The following is an 18612-nucleotide window of genomic DNA, read 5'->3' as shown; positions in this document are numbered from 1 at the left end:
TCAGGTGCGTTGCCGGAGCGCCCGCGGGCGGTGCTGCCGGAAGCCCCACCCACCGGCCGCCGGGTTCGTGGCTGGCTGGCGGAGGCTGTCACTCCCGGGCGGTTTCCCTGTGGCCGGCGCTCGGCTGGGGGCGGGAGGAAGAGGGGCCGGACTGGGGCCTGACGAGCCGCCGCTGCTGCCACCATCCTCGCGGCTGCTATGACCAGCGGGCAAGGCGCCCTCCGCAGCTCCGCGCAGCGCTAGTCGCGGCCGTGCGCCCGCCGTCGCTGTCTGGGTTCCCAGCGCAGCCGCTCCCGCGGCTCTCTCGGCTCTTCCAGCGCCGCCTTCGAGGCGAGGCGGAGGCAGGATGAAGATGACGGTGGATTTCGAAGAGTGTCTGAAGGACTCGCCCCGCTTCAGGTAACCGGCGAGGCCGCCGGGCGCCGGGCTGCCGTCACCCCGGAGCGGCCCCCACCCCTCGGGGATGGGGGCGTGAAAGCCGGCCCGCTGAGCGCGCGGAGGGCCCTGCGGTCCGCGTCTTCTGACGAGGCCAGCGGCCGTTGTTGCAGCTCCGGACCGGGCCAGGGCACTGCAGCCCGGACCGACCCTTGCTGAGGGCTGAGGCTGGGCCGAGGAGGTCCTCTTCTCGCTTCCTCGGCCTCTGCCCGGGGAGGAGCGCTCGGGAGGCCGGGAGCACCCGTCCGCTTCGAGGAACCAGGGTGCAGCCGCGTCCCCGGAGAGTCGTGCCCTTTGCGGGCGCGCGCTCTCGTCCCCTTCCTCTGGCTGCTCCTTGCCCCTTCCTTCCGCTCCTTCCCGTTTCCACTCGCACCCCACCCCCTCCTTGAGGAGCTTGCAGGGCACCCTTTTGCAGTTCACTTAGTTCCTCTTTGCGCTTTTCCGCTCCCCTTACTCCGGGGAGGAAGGAGTGGGGTGACCTGGGGCTGCTGCTGCCTGCGTGTCCCCTGCCTGGGGCGGGGGCGCTCAGGGAGGCGCTGGCGGTTGCCCCCGGAGTCGCGGGGGGGGGAAATGCTTTGACTAAGCGCGTTCTATCCACCCTGGTCAGAGACTGCTCTTCTTTCCACTTGAGCTCTCCCCGCTGAGAGGCACGGGGCTGAGCGGTGAGGACTAGGAGAAACTGTGCATTTCTGTTTTGAGAACGGAAGTAGGAGGGCCCTGAAGATTGCATGTCTGTTCCTCTTGCAGCGGCGTCCGCCCGGGAGGGCGCGGATCACGGTCGGATGCTCCCAGTGGATCTGTCACCGAAACTGACGTGGTGGCCCTCGTCTTCACAGGAGTTGGCCTCCCTCTCCTGTGAGAGGAGGCGGTCCTGCGGGTGTCTAGAGGACTTGCTCTTTACGTTTCGGGCATCTTGGGAAGCTCCGGAATTGTTTTTGGAGAATAGTTTTGATAGATTGTGTTGTACGGTGCACGTATAGGGCTGTCCTTAGGCCTTAAAAAAATGAGGCCTTAGGACTGGCGTTAGATAATGACATTTCTTGAAAGCTTTTCCCTGAGCATTGGTGTGTATTTGCCTGCTGATCTCTAGGCCAAGCCTGAGTTGTAAATTCCTGCATCCTTCTCTTGGGAACTAACTGTTCTCATTCTTATCACCGATTTCCCATTCTCTTTCCACTGACAAGAAAAAAACTGTAAAACCGAGGAACTCCTACTTCTAAGAGAAAGTTTAAGAACTTTTTTTGTTTTATTTTGACTTTTGCTTTTTTTTTTTTTTTGAGGAGGGTGTTAATTTTATTTGGAGCTTAGGACTGTTGGTTGTAAAAGGCTGCGTCTGGTTTAATAGCTGTTGTTGGTATTAGTTTTTGAAAGTTGTGTTGGGTGTGAATTAAAAGGACCCGAGGGGACACACATGACTTGCTTAGGACAGCTTTGCAGGTTAGAATCCAGACTATGTGGCAAATGAAGTAATTTTTAAAGTGTACCTCAGAAGATTCTGCTTTTTGTGAATTTTTATTTATATGACTTGGCTGTTTGTTTTTTTAATGAAGTAACACAGCATTTTCCCCTCTAGAAAATGTGGCTTCTGTTAATTTACTTCATTTTAAGTTTGATTTTTTAAAAAATCAAGTTGAGGGAAGTGATAAGGAAATACTTGTAACCACTGGTGGTGTTCACAAACCATGTGATGTCTTTGTTTTTGAGAGAAAGGAATCATTGAATGTAAAATAAGAGGGAAAGATACTGATTAAGTTGTATGGAATATTGTAGTGAACTTTGTTAAACTTGAATATAATATCCTATTTTAATTCAGTATTAGAGATTTTTTTAAAAAGAGTTGCTTCCAGTTATTCCAGTTGCTTCCAGTTATTGTTGGCTGCAAGCTGGGAAGAGAAATCAAGATTCAAAGAACTCCCAATATCTGGTATACATTTTTGGAACTAGATAAGATTTGTAATAGATGGAAGTATGCCAAGAAATAAAAGTCTCGTCGCTCACGTTCCTAATTTTTCCAGTCTTTCTATAACCCCATTACTGTGTAAGTTTGTATAGCATTTGAAAAGAATATTTTAGAATTCTTTTATCCGTATTCTTTATGTATAAGAGAAACTTGACTTTTAAAAGTATCTGCATTTTGTGAGTGATATATTGAAACTTTCATATTAGAAAAGAAAATTTGTGAGGGGTGAGCTTGTTTTTGGTTTTGCTTTTTTTAAAATCTTTTTTTGAAAAGATTTTACTTATTTATTTATTTATATATTTATTTATTTTTAATTTTTTTAAAGATTTTATTTATTTATTTGACAGAGAGAAATCACAAGTAGATGGAGAGGCAGACAGAGAGAGAGAGAGAGAGAGGGAAGCAGGCCCTCTGCTGAGCAGAGAGCCCGATGTGGGACTCGATCCCAGGACCCTGAGATCATGACCTGAGCCTAAGGCAGCGGCTTAACCCACTGAGCCACCCAGGCGCCCGAAAAGATTTTACTTTTAAAAGATTTTACTTATTTGAGAGAGAGAAAATGAGTGGGGGGTGAGGGAGAAGCTCCATGCTGACTTCCCCCAACGCCTGCTGCAGACACTTAACTGACTGAGACACCCAGGTTCCCTCTTTTTGTTTTTTGATAGCAAGGCAGCTGCACTATTTTTGTAGTGTTCTGATCTGTTGTGTTGTTTTAATATTAATTCTTACTTTTATTTTCCTCTATAAATGATTCTTAAGGAAATTTAAGTCTGGCATGGGGGTATAACTGCCTTGGGCGCTGTAGAATTGATGCAGAAGGTAGATCTTGCTGAAGAAAAATTTCAGCAGTGTTCAAGTTCTAAACATTAATTTGCCTGCTAAGTTCATAAGGAAAATAGGGATTGGTTGAAATAGGGAGAGAAGGATGTTGCTTATTGCAACATTGTTTTTAGTAATTTGAATAAAGCCAATGGTTACTCTTACATTCCAATGAACATTTTTTTGTTTGTTTTGTCTTTAGATTGAAAGGCACATTTCATTGTGTAATTTTGTGTAACTAAAAATTTCCTTTATAGTTTTTAAAAAACCAGTCTAAAGGTCAAAATCTTATTCATCTAAAAATCTATAAGAAAGTACATGTGTCTAAGCATACTTTATTTTTAAGTGGGAATTTTCCGTTTTGACCAACATATTTTGGAGAACTTTGAATTTGTTTGAACTCTAAATTAATTATGTAGTTGGTCTTTAGAATTTTATAAAATTTTTAAAAAAATTGTGCCTTTCCTTTTTTTAATCTTACTATGGTTGACAGGAAGTAATTAATTTGCACTTTCTGAATTGTGAAACAGTTTTGCTCTAAGCAGTTTTCAAAAATAAAAATTTTGGCATTAACAAGTCTTTGAAACTTCAGTCTTTACCGGATATACATTTATGTTTTATCCTTAGCAGTGTTTACTGTGTACCATTCTGAAGGTTTTTCATTTGTAGATTCTGTTTCAGATATGATACTTATTGAAGAACTTAGGAAAAAATCTTAGAAAATATATTTTGGGGAGAAAGGTTTTAATGGGTGAAAGACATGACATAAGATGTAGCTATCTAACTATATCTGTATTGATTATGTTTTGCTCTTAAACGGGTGCCGGTCCTGGCTGTATTGCCACTTATCTTCTGTCTTTACGTGGCAAACATAGTGGGTGAGGGATGTGGGGAAATGTGTTTTCACTTATTATGAAGTAGTTTTTAATATTATAGAAGTATTATTATAATTATATAGTAGTTTTATCATGAACCAAAATACAGGAATCCTGCTATTCCTGATTATAACTTGTAATTCCTCATTTAATGTAATAATGTAATGTAATACCAACTTAAGTTGAAATAAGAACAAGCTTCTATAATGTGGTAAACAGATTTCATACTAGATGCTTTTATAGCTATCCTCATTTAACATTAAAATATATTGTGAGGTAGGAATTATCTTCATTTTTAAAATTAAAAAAAACTCAAGCCTGATATTTTGAGAAGTCAAGTTCACTTAAAAAAAAAAGATTTTGTTTATTTATTTGAGAGAGAGAGTGACTGAGAGAGCAAGTACAGGCATGGGGTGGGGATGGGGGATGGGAGGTGGGAGGATGCAGAGGGAGAAGCAGACTCCTTGCTGAGCATGGAACCCCGTTATGACCTGAGCCAAAGGCAGACCCTTAACCCACTGAGCCACGCAGGTGCCCCTAAATTTCACTTTTTAAATGGGGGACTTTCAAATGGTGGACCTGGAAGTGAATTCACTTTTTTTTTTTTTTTTAAGATTTTATTTATTTATTTGACAGAGAGAGATCACAAGTAGGCAGAGAGGGAGGCAGAGAGAGAGAAGAGGAGGAAGCAGACTCCCTGCTGAGCAGAGAGCCCGATGCGGGACTCGATCCCAGGACCCTGAGATCATGACCCGAGCCGAAGGCAGCGGCTTAACCCACTGAGCCACCCTGGCGCCCGTGAATTCACTTTTTAATGCTCTTTCTCAAGCCACAGGCTTTAGTTGCAGTAATTAAATTTGCATTGGCTGTTTATGGCGCTTTTTTTTTTAATCATACAGAAATTTAAAAATGGGTTTTTGTGTATTACCTAGAAAAGTTCCTCTATCCCATTATTACTTATAGGATATTTTTCTATCATTTCATAGTAATTTTCAGTTTCATGTAGTGTGACTAGATTTTAGTTTTGAGAATCTAATTTTGTTTTCTTACTAATGGAAGCCACTTATCCTAACACCTTTTATTGAATAATTGTTCTTCTCCCCATTGATTTAATATTATACATCTATACATATGTGGATATTTTTCTGTATTATACTCTTTTTCACTAATGTATTTGTCTATTTGTCAAATACCATTAATATTAGTTATAATAATTTTCATAATGAGTCTGTCTTGGTATCTGGTGGGATAAGTTTTCCCTTATTTTTTTTCTTTTCCAAAAATTTAATGGCTATTCTTATATATTTTGTCTTTGTAATACTTTGTTCAGTTTCAGAAAAGGGTATACCTTTTTAATGTATTTTCCCCTTATTTCTTGAAAACTTTTTCTTATAAAATTTCAGTGATGTTCCAACTATACACTGTTTACAAGAAACATACTTTACTTTTATTTTTTTAAATGACCATTTATTTTTATTTATTCATTTTTAAATAATCTCCACACCTAGTGTGGGGCTTGAACTCATGCAGGAAACATACTTTAGATTCAAAGACACAAATAGGTTGAAAGTAAAAGGATAAAAAGGATAAATCATGTGAACAGTACCCAGAAGAGTGCTGCAATGACTGTACTAATATCAGCTGAAATAGACCTTAAGACAAAAATTACTAGAGACAAAGGACATTTTATAATGATAAAGAGGTCAATCCATCAGGAAGACACAATACCTACAAATACGCAGTTAGGAGAGGCACAAAATACATATGGCAAAACTGACAATTGAAGGAAGAGACAGGCAGTTCAGTAATAAGAATTGAAGACATAAATACTTTCAGTAATGGGTAAAACAACTAGGCAGGAGATTAGCAAGGAAATAGATATGAACAACACTATAAACCACAGAATAGGGCACCTGGATGGCTCAGTCAGTTAAGCATCTGCCTTTGGCTCAGATCATGAGCCCAGGGTCCTGAGGTAGAGCCCCATATTGGGGGGATCCCTCCTTAGTGGGGAGCCTGCTTCTCCCTCTCCCTGTTTGTGCTCTCTCTTCTCTCTTTCTCAAAAAACAAAACAAAGAAAAAAACCAGACAAAACAAAATAAACATTACAAACCCAACAAGATAATGATAGATATATAATAAATAATAGGTAATAGGTATAATCATAACAGATATAATCTATAGAACACGTCACACAACAAAAGTGAATTCACATTCTTCTCAAGTGCATGCGAAACATATAGCGTAGACTATATGTTAGGCCACTAAAAAAGTTTCAGTAAATTTGAAAGGCTTTAAACCATGCAACATATGTTCTTTGACCACCATGAAATGAAATTAGAAATGAGTAACAGAAGAAAAATCCAAAAAATTCACAAATATGTGGAAATTAAGTAACATACTATAAAATAACCAGTGAGTCCAAGAAGAAATCATGAAGGAAATTAGGAAATACTTTCAGACCAATGAAAACAAAATCACATACCAAAATTTATGTGATGCAGCTAAAGCAGTGCCTAGAGGGACATTAATATAAGCAAAGACCTATGTTAAAATAATCTCAAATCATGTTCAAACCCATCTATCTTAAACTAGGAAAAGGAACTAGCAAACTGATTGTAAAACAGGAAGAGGGAGGAAATAAAAAAGACTGGAGCAGAAATAAAATAGAGAATGAAACAGTAGGAATAAAGTCATGAAGCCAAAAGTTAGTTTTTCAAAAAGATCGATAAAACCGGCAAGGCTTTAGGTAGTCTGACCAAGAAAAAAAGAAGACTCAACAATGAAAGGGAGAACACTGCTATTGTCCTACAGAAATACAAAGGGTTATAAAGAATACTGTGAGTAATTCTATGACAATAAGCTAGATGAAATGGATATATTCCTAGAACGATACGATCTATTTATTGAAATCAACTCAAGAAGAAATAGAAAATTTGAATAGACCTTTAAAAAAAAAAAAGACGAAATCAGAGAATGAACAAACCATAGGAAACCCTTAATCATAGGAAACAAACTGAGGGTTGCAGGAGGGAAGGAAAGTAGGAGGATGGGGTAGCAGGGTGATGAACATTGAGGAGGGAATGTGATGTAATGAGCACTGGCTATTGTATGAGACTTGATGAATCACTGTCTACCCTGAAACTAATAATACACTATATGTTAATTGAGTTTAAATTAAAAAAATGTTTTTTAAATGGAAAAAGAAAAAAAAGGAATGTCATCAGAGGCCAGCCTCACATTGGCCTACCAGATAAAAGATGGTTGTGATCTCTTCCAGACACCAGATTTCTACTTCAACTGTAGTCAGCCACAGGTGACAAAAGTAAAAGGACAAATTGACACAAACCTAGTAATGCTACAGGGGAAAAAATGTGTGCTGGTTATAGTGGGTAATAAGCATATATAATGTTTCTATAGAGTGATCAAAATGCCATCATCATTATTTGGGGATTAGGAGATATATTGAGGAACAAAATGGGTTTCACACACTGAGGAGGAGTATGAATTCTGCTTAAAGAAGAAAATACCAATTTCCACAATTATAACCCATTATTCTTGATAGCCTGTTCTCTAGTTAGAGGGGAGTCTCTCTGATTGTGATAATTCATTGTGAAATCAGTAGTCTCTTTATATTTTGAAGGAAAAATAATAAAAGATTACATTAAATAGCATTAAGGACTTATTTAGTCTTGAAAAAATATGACCTCATATAAAAGTGGATACTTGGCTAATATGGAAAAAAAATATTGAGTTAATAATCAAAAAGCTTCCTCTGGGGTGCCTGAGTGGCTCATTCCATTCAGTATCTGACTCTTGGTGTTGGCTCAGGTCTTGATCTTGGAGGTATGGGTTCAGGTCTCACGTTGGATTCACACTGGATGTGGAACCTACTTTAAAAAAAAAAAAAAAAAAGTTTCCCCAAAGGGAAAACCCAGGGCAAGATGGCTTTACCAGTGAATTCTTCCAGGTGTTTAAAGATGAATAACAATAATCCTTTACAAAATTTTCCATGAATAAAAGAGATATCACTGAGTCATTCTGTGAGGCTAGTATTCCCCTGCTTCCAAAGCCAAAGATATCACAAGGAAACAACAGACTGATATCCCTTATAAATACATGAAAATCCTTAACAAAATATTAGCAAACCAAATATAGCAACATATAAAAAGGATTGTACATCATGACCAAGTGGGATTTATCCAGGAATGCAAAAGTCAGTCGATATAGAATAAAGGACAAAAATTACATAATCATCTTAATAGATACAGGAAAAAAAAAACATTTAGCAATACACCACACTTTTGTGGTGAAAATACTCAATAAAGTAGGAATATGGTACTTAATGTGGTAAAGAGCATCTATGAAACATTTCTAGCAAACATCATACTTAAAGGTGAAAGACTAAACGTTTTCCCTTATGATCATGAATAAAAGTTCAGTCTCTCCACTTCTATTCCATGATGTAGAGGAGGTTATAGCCAGAGTATTTGGCAGGAAAGAAAAATAAAAGGCATCCATATAAAAAAAAATGGTAGTATAACTATCTCTACTTTCAGATTATAATATCTTGTATATAGAAAATCTTAAGGAACCCACCAAAATCAGCTGGAACTAATAAGTTAAGCAAGCCAGCAGGATGTAAGGTCAATATACAACAATCACTTCTATTTCTATGTACTGGCAATGAAAATCATTCCATTGAGCAGTGGCATTAAGAAAGAATAAAATACATGGGCATAAATTTAGCCACAGAAGTACAAGACTGTACACTGAAAACTATGTAACATTACTTGAAAGAAATTGAAGACCTAAATTAATGGAAAGATATTCCATGTTCATGGGTCAGAAGACTTAAGATTACAATATTCCCCAAATCCTATTCTCTTATAGACCAAAGACAACTCGTATCAAAATTTCCACCTAATTTCTTTGAGGGCTCCAAGCTGATCCTAAAATTCATACGAAAATACAAGTGACTCAGAATAGCCAAAACAATCTGGAAAAAGAAGAACAAATTTGGAGGGTACACTTCCCAGTTTAAAAATATTACAAAGCTATGAAATCAAGACAGTGTGGTATTGGCACTAAAGCAGGATGTATAGATCAATGGAATAGAGAATCCAGAAACCCTTACATTTATGATAGATCAGGTTTTGACGAGGGTTCCAGTACAATCAGTGGAGAAGGAATAGCCTTTTAACAAATGGTGCTGAAACAACAGGACATCCACATGTAAAAGAATGAAGTTAGACTCCTGTATCACATCCTATGCGAACATTAGGTCAAAATGGGTTATAGACCTAAATGTAAGAGCGAAAACTATACAGTTCTTAGAAGAAAACATAAATCTCTGTACCCAAAAGATTTACTTGAATTACCTTGTATCCAAAAGATTTACCTAGAATTAGGCAGTGATTTTTAATTTTATTTATTTATTTATTTATAAAAGACTTAGTTTATTTGTCAGAGAGAGAGAGAGGGAGGGAGAACACAAGCAAGGTAGAGCTTACTTGTGATCTGTCTCTCTTGTGTCAGATAAATAAAAAAAAAAAAAAAAAAAAAGACTTAGGTTTTAGCTTTTTCTGGTCTAAGTGAGTTCCTGTTCTTTTACCTTTCAGTTTCCAGAGTTGTGTTTCTACTCTTACTGCTTCTCTGTCTTTGTGGATTAGTGCTTTAAAATTTTTTTTTAAAAAAAATATATATTTTTTCAAGATTTTATTTATTTGTCAGAGAGAGAGAGCGAGCGAGCGCACAAGTAGGCACAAGTAGGCAGAGTGGCGGGCAGAGGTGGAGAGAGAGAGGCAGGCTCCCTGCAGAGCAAAGAGCCCAATGTGGGACTCGATCCCAGGACTCTGGGATCATGGTCTGAGCCGAAGGCAGCAGCTTAACTGACTGAGCCACCCAGGCATACCAAATATGTTCATTTTTAAATAAACAAAACTTATTCTATTGATCTAAAAAAAAATTCTCGTTACTGTGTTATTTTATTTGATTCCCCATTTTTTGCTCATTGAGAAGCTTTATAGTAAATTAAAAATCCATCTCTTTGGACTTTTTCCCTCCTTTGGATTTGGTGTATTACACTAATATAATAATAATGAGACTAGGTTTTATTGGTTATTGTCAGGTAATTGTTTTATATGGATAAAAAGATACTTCCTAATACATTTGTCATTTAATCTGAAGATGTCCTTTGATATTTCTTTTCGGGTTTATCTGCTGCCTAAGAGGCATCTCAATTTTTGTCCGAAAATACCTTTGTTTTTCTTTGATTTTGGAAGGCTCTTTTCCCAAAGCATGGCATAGTAGGTTATCTTTTTTTTTCCTTTTTTTAAAAACACAATGTCATTTCATTGTCTTTTGTTTGCTTCTTATGTCTTTATCATTTGTTACAAGTTTTATTAGTCTTACTGTTGCTTTTTTGAGGATAATGTATCTTCTTTCTCTGCCCTTTTTTTTTTTTTTTTAAATTGGTGAGGAAGAGAGGGAGGAAGCGTTGGGTGGCAGAAGGAAATGGAGAAAGAGAATCTCAAGCAGGCTCCACACCCAGTGCAGAGCTCAGTGTGGGGCTTGATCCATGACCCTGAGATCATGACTGGGGCTGAAATCAAGAGTCCGATGGTTAACCGACTGAGCCACCCAGGCACACCTCCTCTGCTTTTTTTTTTAAAAGATTTTTTTTTTCCTGGACTGTTTTTTAGCAGTTTTACTATTCTGTGTGTAAGTGTGGTTTCTGTTTTATTCATCCTGCTTGGGGACTGCAGAGTTTCTTCAGTACATGGGGTTTGTAAGGCATGTCTTTCATCAATTTGTAAAATTCCTGGCTGTTATCTCTTTGAATATTGTCTGCCTCTGCTTTGCTTTTTAACTCCTTCTGGCACTCATTACGTATATATTAGAATCTTTTGTTGTGTCCTATATGTCTCTCATTCTTTTTTGAAATGATAAACCTTACAGAAAAGTAGCATATTATCTATTGATCTGTATTCCTATTTATTAAGCTTATTTTCTACTGTGTATAATCTCCTGTGAAACCTATCCACGGAGTTCCTCAATTGTGTTTTTCTCTTTGGAACTTCTATTTATTTTTTATTCATTTAAAAAAAATATTTTATTTATTTATTTGAGAGAGACAGAGAGAGAGAATGCACACAAGCAGGGGGAGGGCAGAGGGAGAGGCAGGCTCCCTATTGAGCAGTGAGCTCAATGTGGGATTTGATCCCAGAGCCCTGAGATCGTGACCTGAGCTGAAGGCAGATGCTTAATGACTGAGCTGAAGGCAGATACTTAATGACTGAGCCACCCAGGCATCCCTTTGGTTTTGTTTTTTATAGATACTATTTCTTTTGTGAAAATTGCCACCTTTGTATTTGTTTCTTGCATATTTTTCTCTAGTTTCATGAACATGTTATTACCACTTTTAAGTCTGTATTTAATGAAACCAATATTTAGATCATCCTAGTGTCTATTTGTCTTTTATTCACTCATTCTCCTCCTGTTCCTTCCCTTCTTCACTTCTTTTAGTGGGCAAGAATTTTTTATTTAATGCTATACACTGTTTATGAAAAATTATAGATGCTCTGGGTGATGTTATCTTTCTGTCAAGAGGATTCACTCTTTCCTTTGTTAGGTAGATAGAGTTGCAGATGATCATTTTAGTCCAGTCATAGAATAAGCTTTATTGATTTTCTATTGCTGCTATAACAAATTATTCCAAACTTAGTGGCCTAGAACAACACAAATTCATTATCTTACAGTTTGTTTCAACACAGGTCTCACTTGGCTGAAATCAAGGTGTTGGCAGGACTGCATACCTTTCTAGGAGGTCTAGAAGAGAATTTTTTTTTTTTTTTTACCTTTTCCGGTATCAAGAGGCTGCCCACATTACGTGGCTCATGACACCCTTCTGGCTTCAGAGTCAGCAGTCACTGGGGCACTTTCTATTCTGCCTTCCTCTTTCACTTACAAAGACCCTTGTGATAATACTGTCCTACTTAGATATTTCCAGCATAATCTCCCCATCCCAAGTTAGATGATGATCAACCTTAATTCTATGTGCTGCCTGAATTCACCTTTGTAGTGTAACCTAACATATTTATAGGTTCCGGGATTAGGATATTGACATCCTTAGGGGACCATTATTCCATCTCTCACAGTTCCTCCCTTTTGCTCCCAAAGATTCACTTCTGTCCTACATGCAAAATATATTCACTCCATCCCAGCATCCCTGAAAGTCTCAACCCATGTTGCAATTTATATCACCTTCTTATCATCATACTGCAAATTTTTGTCAGTTTTGGTAGTTTTTTATTTAGTGGTATGTTGTAAATTTTCTGTATTATAGGAAGATTTTATGATTAAAAATGGTTGTTATCATGTTTCATCAAGCTATTATAGCATAATACTTCTTGCTTTTACCTGTTTTGAATGTGTTGGTCCCCTACTTTTCTGGATTATAGATAATATGATAGCTAATAATCTCATGTTACTTTTTTTTTTTTGGTGAGTGTAGGCAGATTATCTTATAGAATATCCCACATTCCGAGTTTGTCTAATTGTTTACTCTGAGAAGATTCCATTTAAACAGTTTTGGCAAGAATACTCACAGGTGATGTATTATTTTCATCAGGAGGCCAGTGATGTTCACTTGTCTTCTTGTTGGCATTGCTAATTTGAGTCACTGGTGCCAGGGGTGGGGGACCAGAGGGAGCAGGAGGATTATAGATCAAAGAGCTTGAGGTGGGAAAGAGCTTGCTGTCCAAGGAGCAAAAAGGCCAGTGTGGGTTGGAGCCAAGTGAGCAGGGGATTCGAATAATGGTAGGAGCTAAGTTTAGAGAGATAGCAGGGACCAGATCAAGTTAGGCCTTGTAAGTCATCCATGGAAAGAAGTTTGGATTTTATGATTAGTGCAATAGGAAGTTATTAGAAAGCTTTTAGCTATGGTGAGAAATTATAAGGCTTAAAATTTAAAAAACGTTTTGTCTACTATTTAGAAAATGAGTTGTAGAGGGGCAAAAGTGAATATAAAGAGACCAGTTAAAGAAGCCAGTGTAGGAAACAAGTTAACAGGCTAGGCCAGGCAGGAGATGATTTGGTAGAGAATGGACAATTTTTGTGATGGAATCGGTAAGAATTGCTGTTGAGGACATCTGAGTGCCTCAGTTGGTCAAATGACTGCCTTTGGCTCAGGTCATGATATTGGGGTCCTGTGATCCAGTCCTACATCGGGCTTTCCCTGCTCTGTAGGAAGCTTGCTTCTCCCTTTCTGTCTGCCTGCCAGTCCCCCTGCTTGTGTGTGTGTGCTCTCTCTCTCCCTGTATCAAGTAAATAAATAAAAATCTTAAAAAAAATTGCTATTGAATTGTTTGTAGGGAATGTGAAGAATAAAAATAACATTTTTGGCTTTAGTGATTGGGTGGATTGAGGTATTGCTTACTGATAAGGGGAAGGCAAGGGAAGAGCAGGTTTTGTGTAAAAAAAAAAAAATCAAGAATTTAATTTTTGTACTTGTTGAGTTTGAGATAGACACCTAAGTGGAGCTGTTAAGTAGAATTGGCACTTCTGCATAGCCTTTTATAATTTTACTTAACAAACTGATATGGTCACATCTCACAGTCCTTTTTAGACGGCACATAAACTCTCTGGTGATAGAGCCTACTAGTGTCATTGTATATCTTCTCACTCAGCATAATTCCTTGCGCACAATAGTTAGGCTACAGACTTTTATTGTCAAAAATTAGTTTCATAAAATAATCATAGAGTCTTCATTTTTACATAACATACTCCAGTTTTTATTTTAGGACTTTTTCTGTTATTGTACTATTGATGAATTGCAAAACTATGAGTAATATATGAATTGTTGAAATTTTCTTTTCCAGTGTTGTAATTAAGTCAAACCAAAATCTTGGGGCACCTGGGTGGCTCAGTGGGTTAAGGCCTCTGCCTTCGGCTCAGGTCATGATCCCGGGGTGCTGGGGTCGAGCCCCGCATTGGGCTCTCTGCTCGGCGGGGAGCCTGCTTCCCTTACTCTCTCTCTCTGCCTGCCTCTCTGCCTACTTGTGATCTCTGTCAAATAAATAAATAAAATCTTAAAAAAAAAAAACCCCAAAATCTTTAGGTTCTCTTGGGTAGTTGTCATATTACTTGAGAGACTGACTAGTATTCTCTTTCTAGGCTACTGACATATTTATATGTGGGGTTTCTAGGGAGATAGTATATTTAATTTGACGAACTGAACTTTTCAGAGAACTAAGGCTTGTTGCACTTGTGTAGAAGATTTAGTGTCATATCCTGTCATATTGATAAACTCTTAATTTTTCAGTTGACTGTCTACTTATAAAATCTGTCTTTTTGAAAATGTTGTCCCTGGCTCACATGAATCAGAATGAGATACTTGAAAAAAAATATGTGGGGCGCCTGGGTGGCTCAGTGTGCTGGGCTGCTGTCTTCGGCTCCGGTTGATCTCAGGGTCCTGGGATCGAGCCCTGCGTCGGGTTCTCTGCTCAGCGGGGAGCCTGCTTCCCCCTCTCTCTCTGCCTGCCTCTCTGCCTACTTGTGATCTCTGCCAAATAAATAAATAAAATCTTAAAAAAACAAAAGAAAAAAAGAAAAAAATGTAACTAAAGCTCCTTAAAAGTTGTAAAAGACTATAAAAAAGGTATTCTTAAGCTTATTGCAATTGAGAAATCACTGGAGTAAGTGATCCTTCTAAGGTAGCTTTTGAAGTGCATGTTTATTTGGAGATAAATGATCTTAACATTTTTATCAGTGGTTACTTTATTTTCACAAAATTTTCGGGAGGAAAGAACCTGTTCAGATGCCATCACACTCTGCAGCGTCCTGGGGAGGCACGTATGACAAGCAGGGTGGTGTGAGAGAGTGCCTCGATCTGTCTCAAGTATTTAAAATTTAGCCATTAATCATAACAGCTGCATTCCTGCTTCAAGTGATCAGCTACTAGTTTTGACATTCTGAGTTTATAAATTCCTATTAATTGTCCTTAAAAAAGGGCAAGAATGAATAATCTTGACTTCATTTTATGTTTTTCAAAAATTTATTTCAAAAAACATTTACTAGAGAGTTGAGGGGGCAGAGAGAGAGGGGGAGAGAGAATCTCAAGCAGACCTCCCACTGAGTGAGGAGCCTGGTAAGGGGCTTGATCCCATAACTAGGAGATCATGACATGAGCTGAAACTTAGAGTTGGACGCTCAACTGACTGAGCTATCCAGGCTTCCCTTAGAAGTTACTTTAAATTGTGTTTATCTGTTGTTCTGTAACGAATCAACCTAAAACTTAGTTGCTTGAAACAACAATTAAAAAAATAAATAAAACAGGGGTGCCTGGGTGGCTCAGTGGGTTAAAGCCTCTGCCTTCGGCTCAGGTCATGATCCCAGGGTCCTGGGATTGAGCCCTGTGTTGGCCTCTCTGCTCAGCAGGGAGCCTGCTCCCCCCCCACCCTCACCTCCAGCCTGCCTCTCTGCCTGCTTGTGATCTGTCAAATAAGTAAAAATAAAATCTTTAAGAAAAAAATAAAACAACCATTTTATTTTGCTCTAGTTTTGTAGGTCAGTAGTTTGCAGTGGTTTTGGCTGGATGGTTCATCTGTGATCCATGTTCTGATAGCTGGGTGACTGAGGCTGCAAGATCCACTTTCACATCTGATGCCCTGGCTCTTCTTGGTCTGTCTTCTCTTCACGTGGCATTTCATCCTTCAGAGCTTTTCCTTCTGGTCAGGCTTTTCACAGCATGTTAGTATTAGGGTAATTGCACTTACATGATGGCTTATTTAATTTATGTATGTATGTATGTATGTATGTATGTAATCTGTACACCCAGTGTGGGGCTGGAACTCATGACCTCGAGATCAAGAGTAATATGCTTTTCCTACTGCCCCTTCGCAGCTTATTTTTAAAAGATAAGAAGTTGAAGCTAGGAGGCCAATTTAAGGTTAACTTTGGAAGAGACACATCATTTCTACCATATTATTTTAGAGCAGTCGTAGGGGCCACTCGGATTCAAGAGAGAAGGTAAATAAATAGACTCCATATCTTGCTGGGGGACTGGCAACGTCATGTTGCAGATGACCCAGTGTGGCCATCTTTGGAAAATATAGTCTGCTGTACATTGTGTCCAAAGGTGTCTTTGGAAATCATTATGAGGAAAATTAAGATGCAGTAAGATTCTGTATGTAAAGCAAAAGCAAACAGGTTTTTCTCTCAGGCTTCAGTTTTAAGAGTTCCCACCACTGGGAAAGTTTTCCAACAGTCCTCATGCTGTTGGAAAGAGTATAGTTTGGTAGAGCTTTTCCAAGGACAAAGTAAGATATGGTAGAACTTAAAAATACATACTTTGCTTCAGAGGTTTTATATCTAGGAATTTCTACTAAGGAATGATAGGTAAAATGTTCGTAATTATACGAACAAAGATATATTTATATATAGGGATATAAAAATACGTAAATAAACTATATATAGTTTGTATATAGAAAAAAATTGTGCAAGTAGAATGTTTGCATCCCCACCAACAGTACACAAAGGTTCCTTTCTCTTCCACATCCTCACCAACACTTGTTTCTCGTGTTTTTTGATTTTAGCCATTCTGACAGGTATGAGGTGATTTCTCACTGTGGTGTTGATCTACATTTCCATGGTGATGAGTGATATTGAGCATCTTTTCAGGCGTTTGTTGGCCATCTGTATGTCTTCTTTGGAGAAATGTCTGTTCGTGTCTTCTACCCATTTTTAATTGGATTATTTGGGTTTTCTGACGTCGAGTTTTATAAGTTCTTTATATATTTGCAATACTAACCTTTATTGGATATGTCATTTGCAAATATCTTCTCCCATTCTGTAGGTTGTCTTTTAGTTTTGTGGGTTGTTTCCTTTGCTGCGCAGAGGCTTTTTACATTGATGTAGTCCTAATAGTTTATTTTGGCTTTTGTTTCCCTTGCTTCAGGAGACATGTCTAGAAGAATGCTGCTATGGCCAGTATCAGAGAAATTACTGCCTGTGCTCTCTAGGATTTTTATGGTTTCAGGGTCAACATTTAGGTCCGTAATCCACTCTGAGCTTATTTTTGTTTGTGGGGTAAGAAAGTGGTCCAGTTTCATTCTTTTGCATGTAGCTGTCCCGTTTTCCCAGCACCATTTGTTGAAGAGACTGTCTTTTTTCCATTGCATCTTCTTGCCTTCTTTGTCAAGATTAATTGACCATATGCTTGTGGGTTTACTTCTGGGCTTTCTATTCTGTTCCACTGATCTGTAGGTCTGTTTTTGTGCCAGCACCATGCTGTTTTGATTACTACTGCTTTGTAATATAACTTGAAATCTGGAACTGTGATACTTTCAGTTTTGTTTTTCTTTTTCAAGATTCTTTTGGTTATTTGAGGTCTTCTGTGGTTCCATAAAAATTTTAGATTGTTGTTTTAGTTGTGTGAAAAATGCTCTTGGTACTTTGATGGAGATGCTATGGAATCTGTAGATTGGGTCATGGATATTTTAACAGTATTTGTTCTTTTTTAATCCATGAGCATGGGATATCTTTCTGGTTTTTTTTTTTTTTGTGATCTTTAATTTTTTCATCAATGTCTATTACAGTTTTCAGAGTACAAGTCTTTCACCTCATTGGTTAAGTTTATTCCTAGGTATTTTATTACTTTTGGTGCAATTGTACGTGGGATTATTTTCTTAATTTCTGTTTCTCCTGCTTCATTATTAGTGTATAGAAATTGGACTGATTTCTGTACATTGATTTTTGTATCCTGCAACCTTACTGAATACATTTATTCTTGTATTTTTTTTTTTTGGTGGTGCTCAGGCTTTTCTATATACAGTATCATGTCCCCTGCACATAGTGAAAATTTTATTTCTTCCTTACAATTTGGATGCCTTTATTTATTTATTTATTTACTTATCTATCTATGAGAGAACAAAGAGCAAGTGGGGGAGGGGGCAGAAGGAGAAGGAGAAAGAGAATCTTAAGCATGCTCCATCCCCTAGTTCGGAGCCTTGTGCAGGACTTAGTCTCATGCTCTGAGATAATTACTTGAGCCAAAATCAGGAGTCGGACAGTTAACCAACTGAGCCACCCACGTGCTCTTATTTCTTGTCCTTGCTGTGGCCAGGACTTCCAGTACCATGTTGAAAAAAGTGGTGAGAGTGGACATTCTTGTCTTGTTCCTGATCTTGGGGAAAATCAGTTTTTCCCCCGTTGAGTGTGATGTTAGCTATGGGTTTGTTATATATGGGCTTTATTATATTGAGATACGTTCCTACTAAATCTGCTTTGTTGAGGGTTTTTATCATGAGTGGATGTTGTATTTTGTCAAATGCTTTTTCTGCATCTATTGAAATGATCATATAGTTTTTATCATTTCTCTTGTTGATGTGATGTATCATGTTGATCGATTTGTGAATATCAAACACCCCCACAGCTTTTTACTTAAAAATTATTCAAACTTAAGAGTTGAAGATATCATACAATGAACACCTATCTAACCTTCATTTAAATTCATTAGTTGTT

At 38.3% G+C, this 18612-nt stretch overlaps 1 protein-coding gene across 6 annotated transcripts in view; it reads left to right on the top strand.

Moving 5' to 3' along the window:
- Positions 1-25: 25 nt before the first annotated feature.
- ACAP2 (ArfGAP with coiled-coil, ankyrin repeat and PH domains 2) overlaps positions 26-18612 on the top strand; it is a 140067-nt gene continuing 121480 nt past the window's right edge. For 5 of the 6 annotated variants that reach the window (XR_014302912.1, XR_014302913.1, XM_082699598.1 and 2 more), the window contains exon 1: positions 268-399. Coding sequence is in view for 4 of the 6 variants with exons in the window: in XM_082699598.1 (XP_082555724.1) it covers positions 347-399 (53 nt within the window). In the remaining 2 variants the exon portion in view is untranslated. Of the gene's footprint in view, positions 400-18612 lie in introns of all 6 variants that reach the window. The other variant, XM_082699600.1, reaches the window with a different exon arrangement.

The sequence above is a fragment of the Mustela nivalis genome, assembly GCF_964662115.1.
Source record: "Mustela nivalis genome assembly, chromosome: 1".
Lineage (NCBI taxonomy): Eukaryota > Metazoa > Chordata > Mammalia > Carnivora > Mustelidae > Mustela > Mustela nivalis.
The sequence above is the reverse complement of the archived record's forward strand: the minus strand, read 5'-3'. Positions and strand labels throughout refer to the sequence as shown.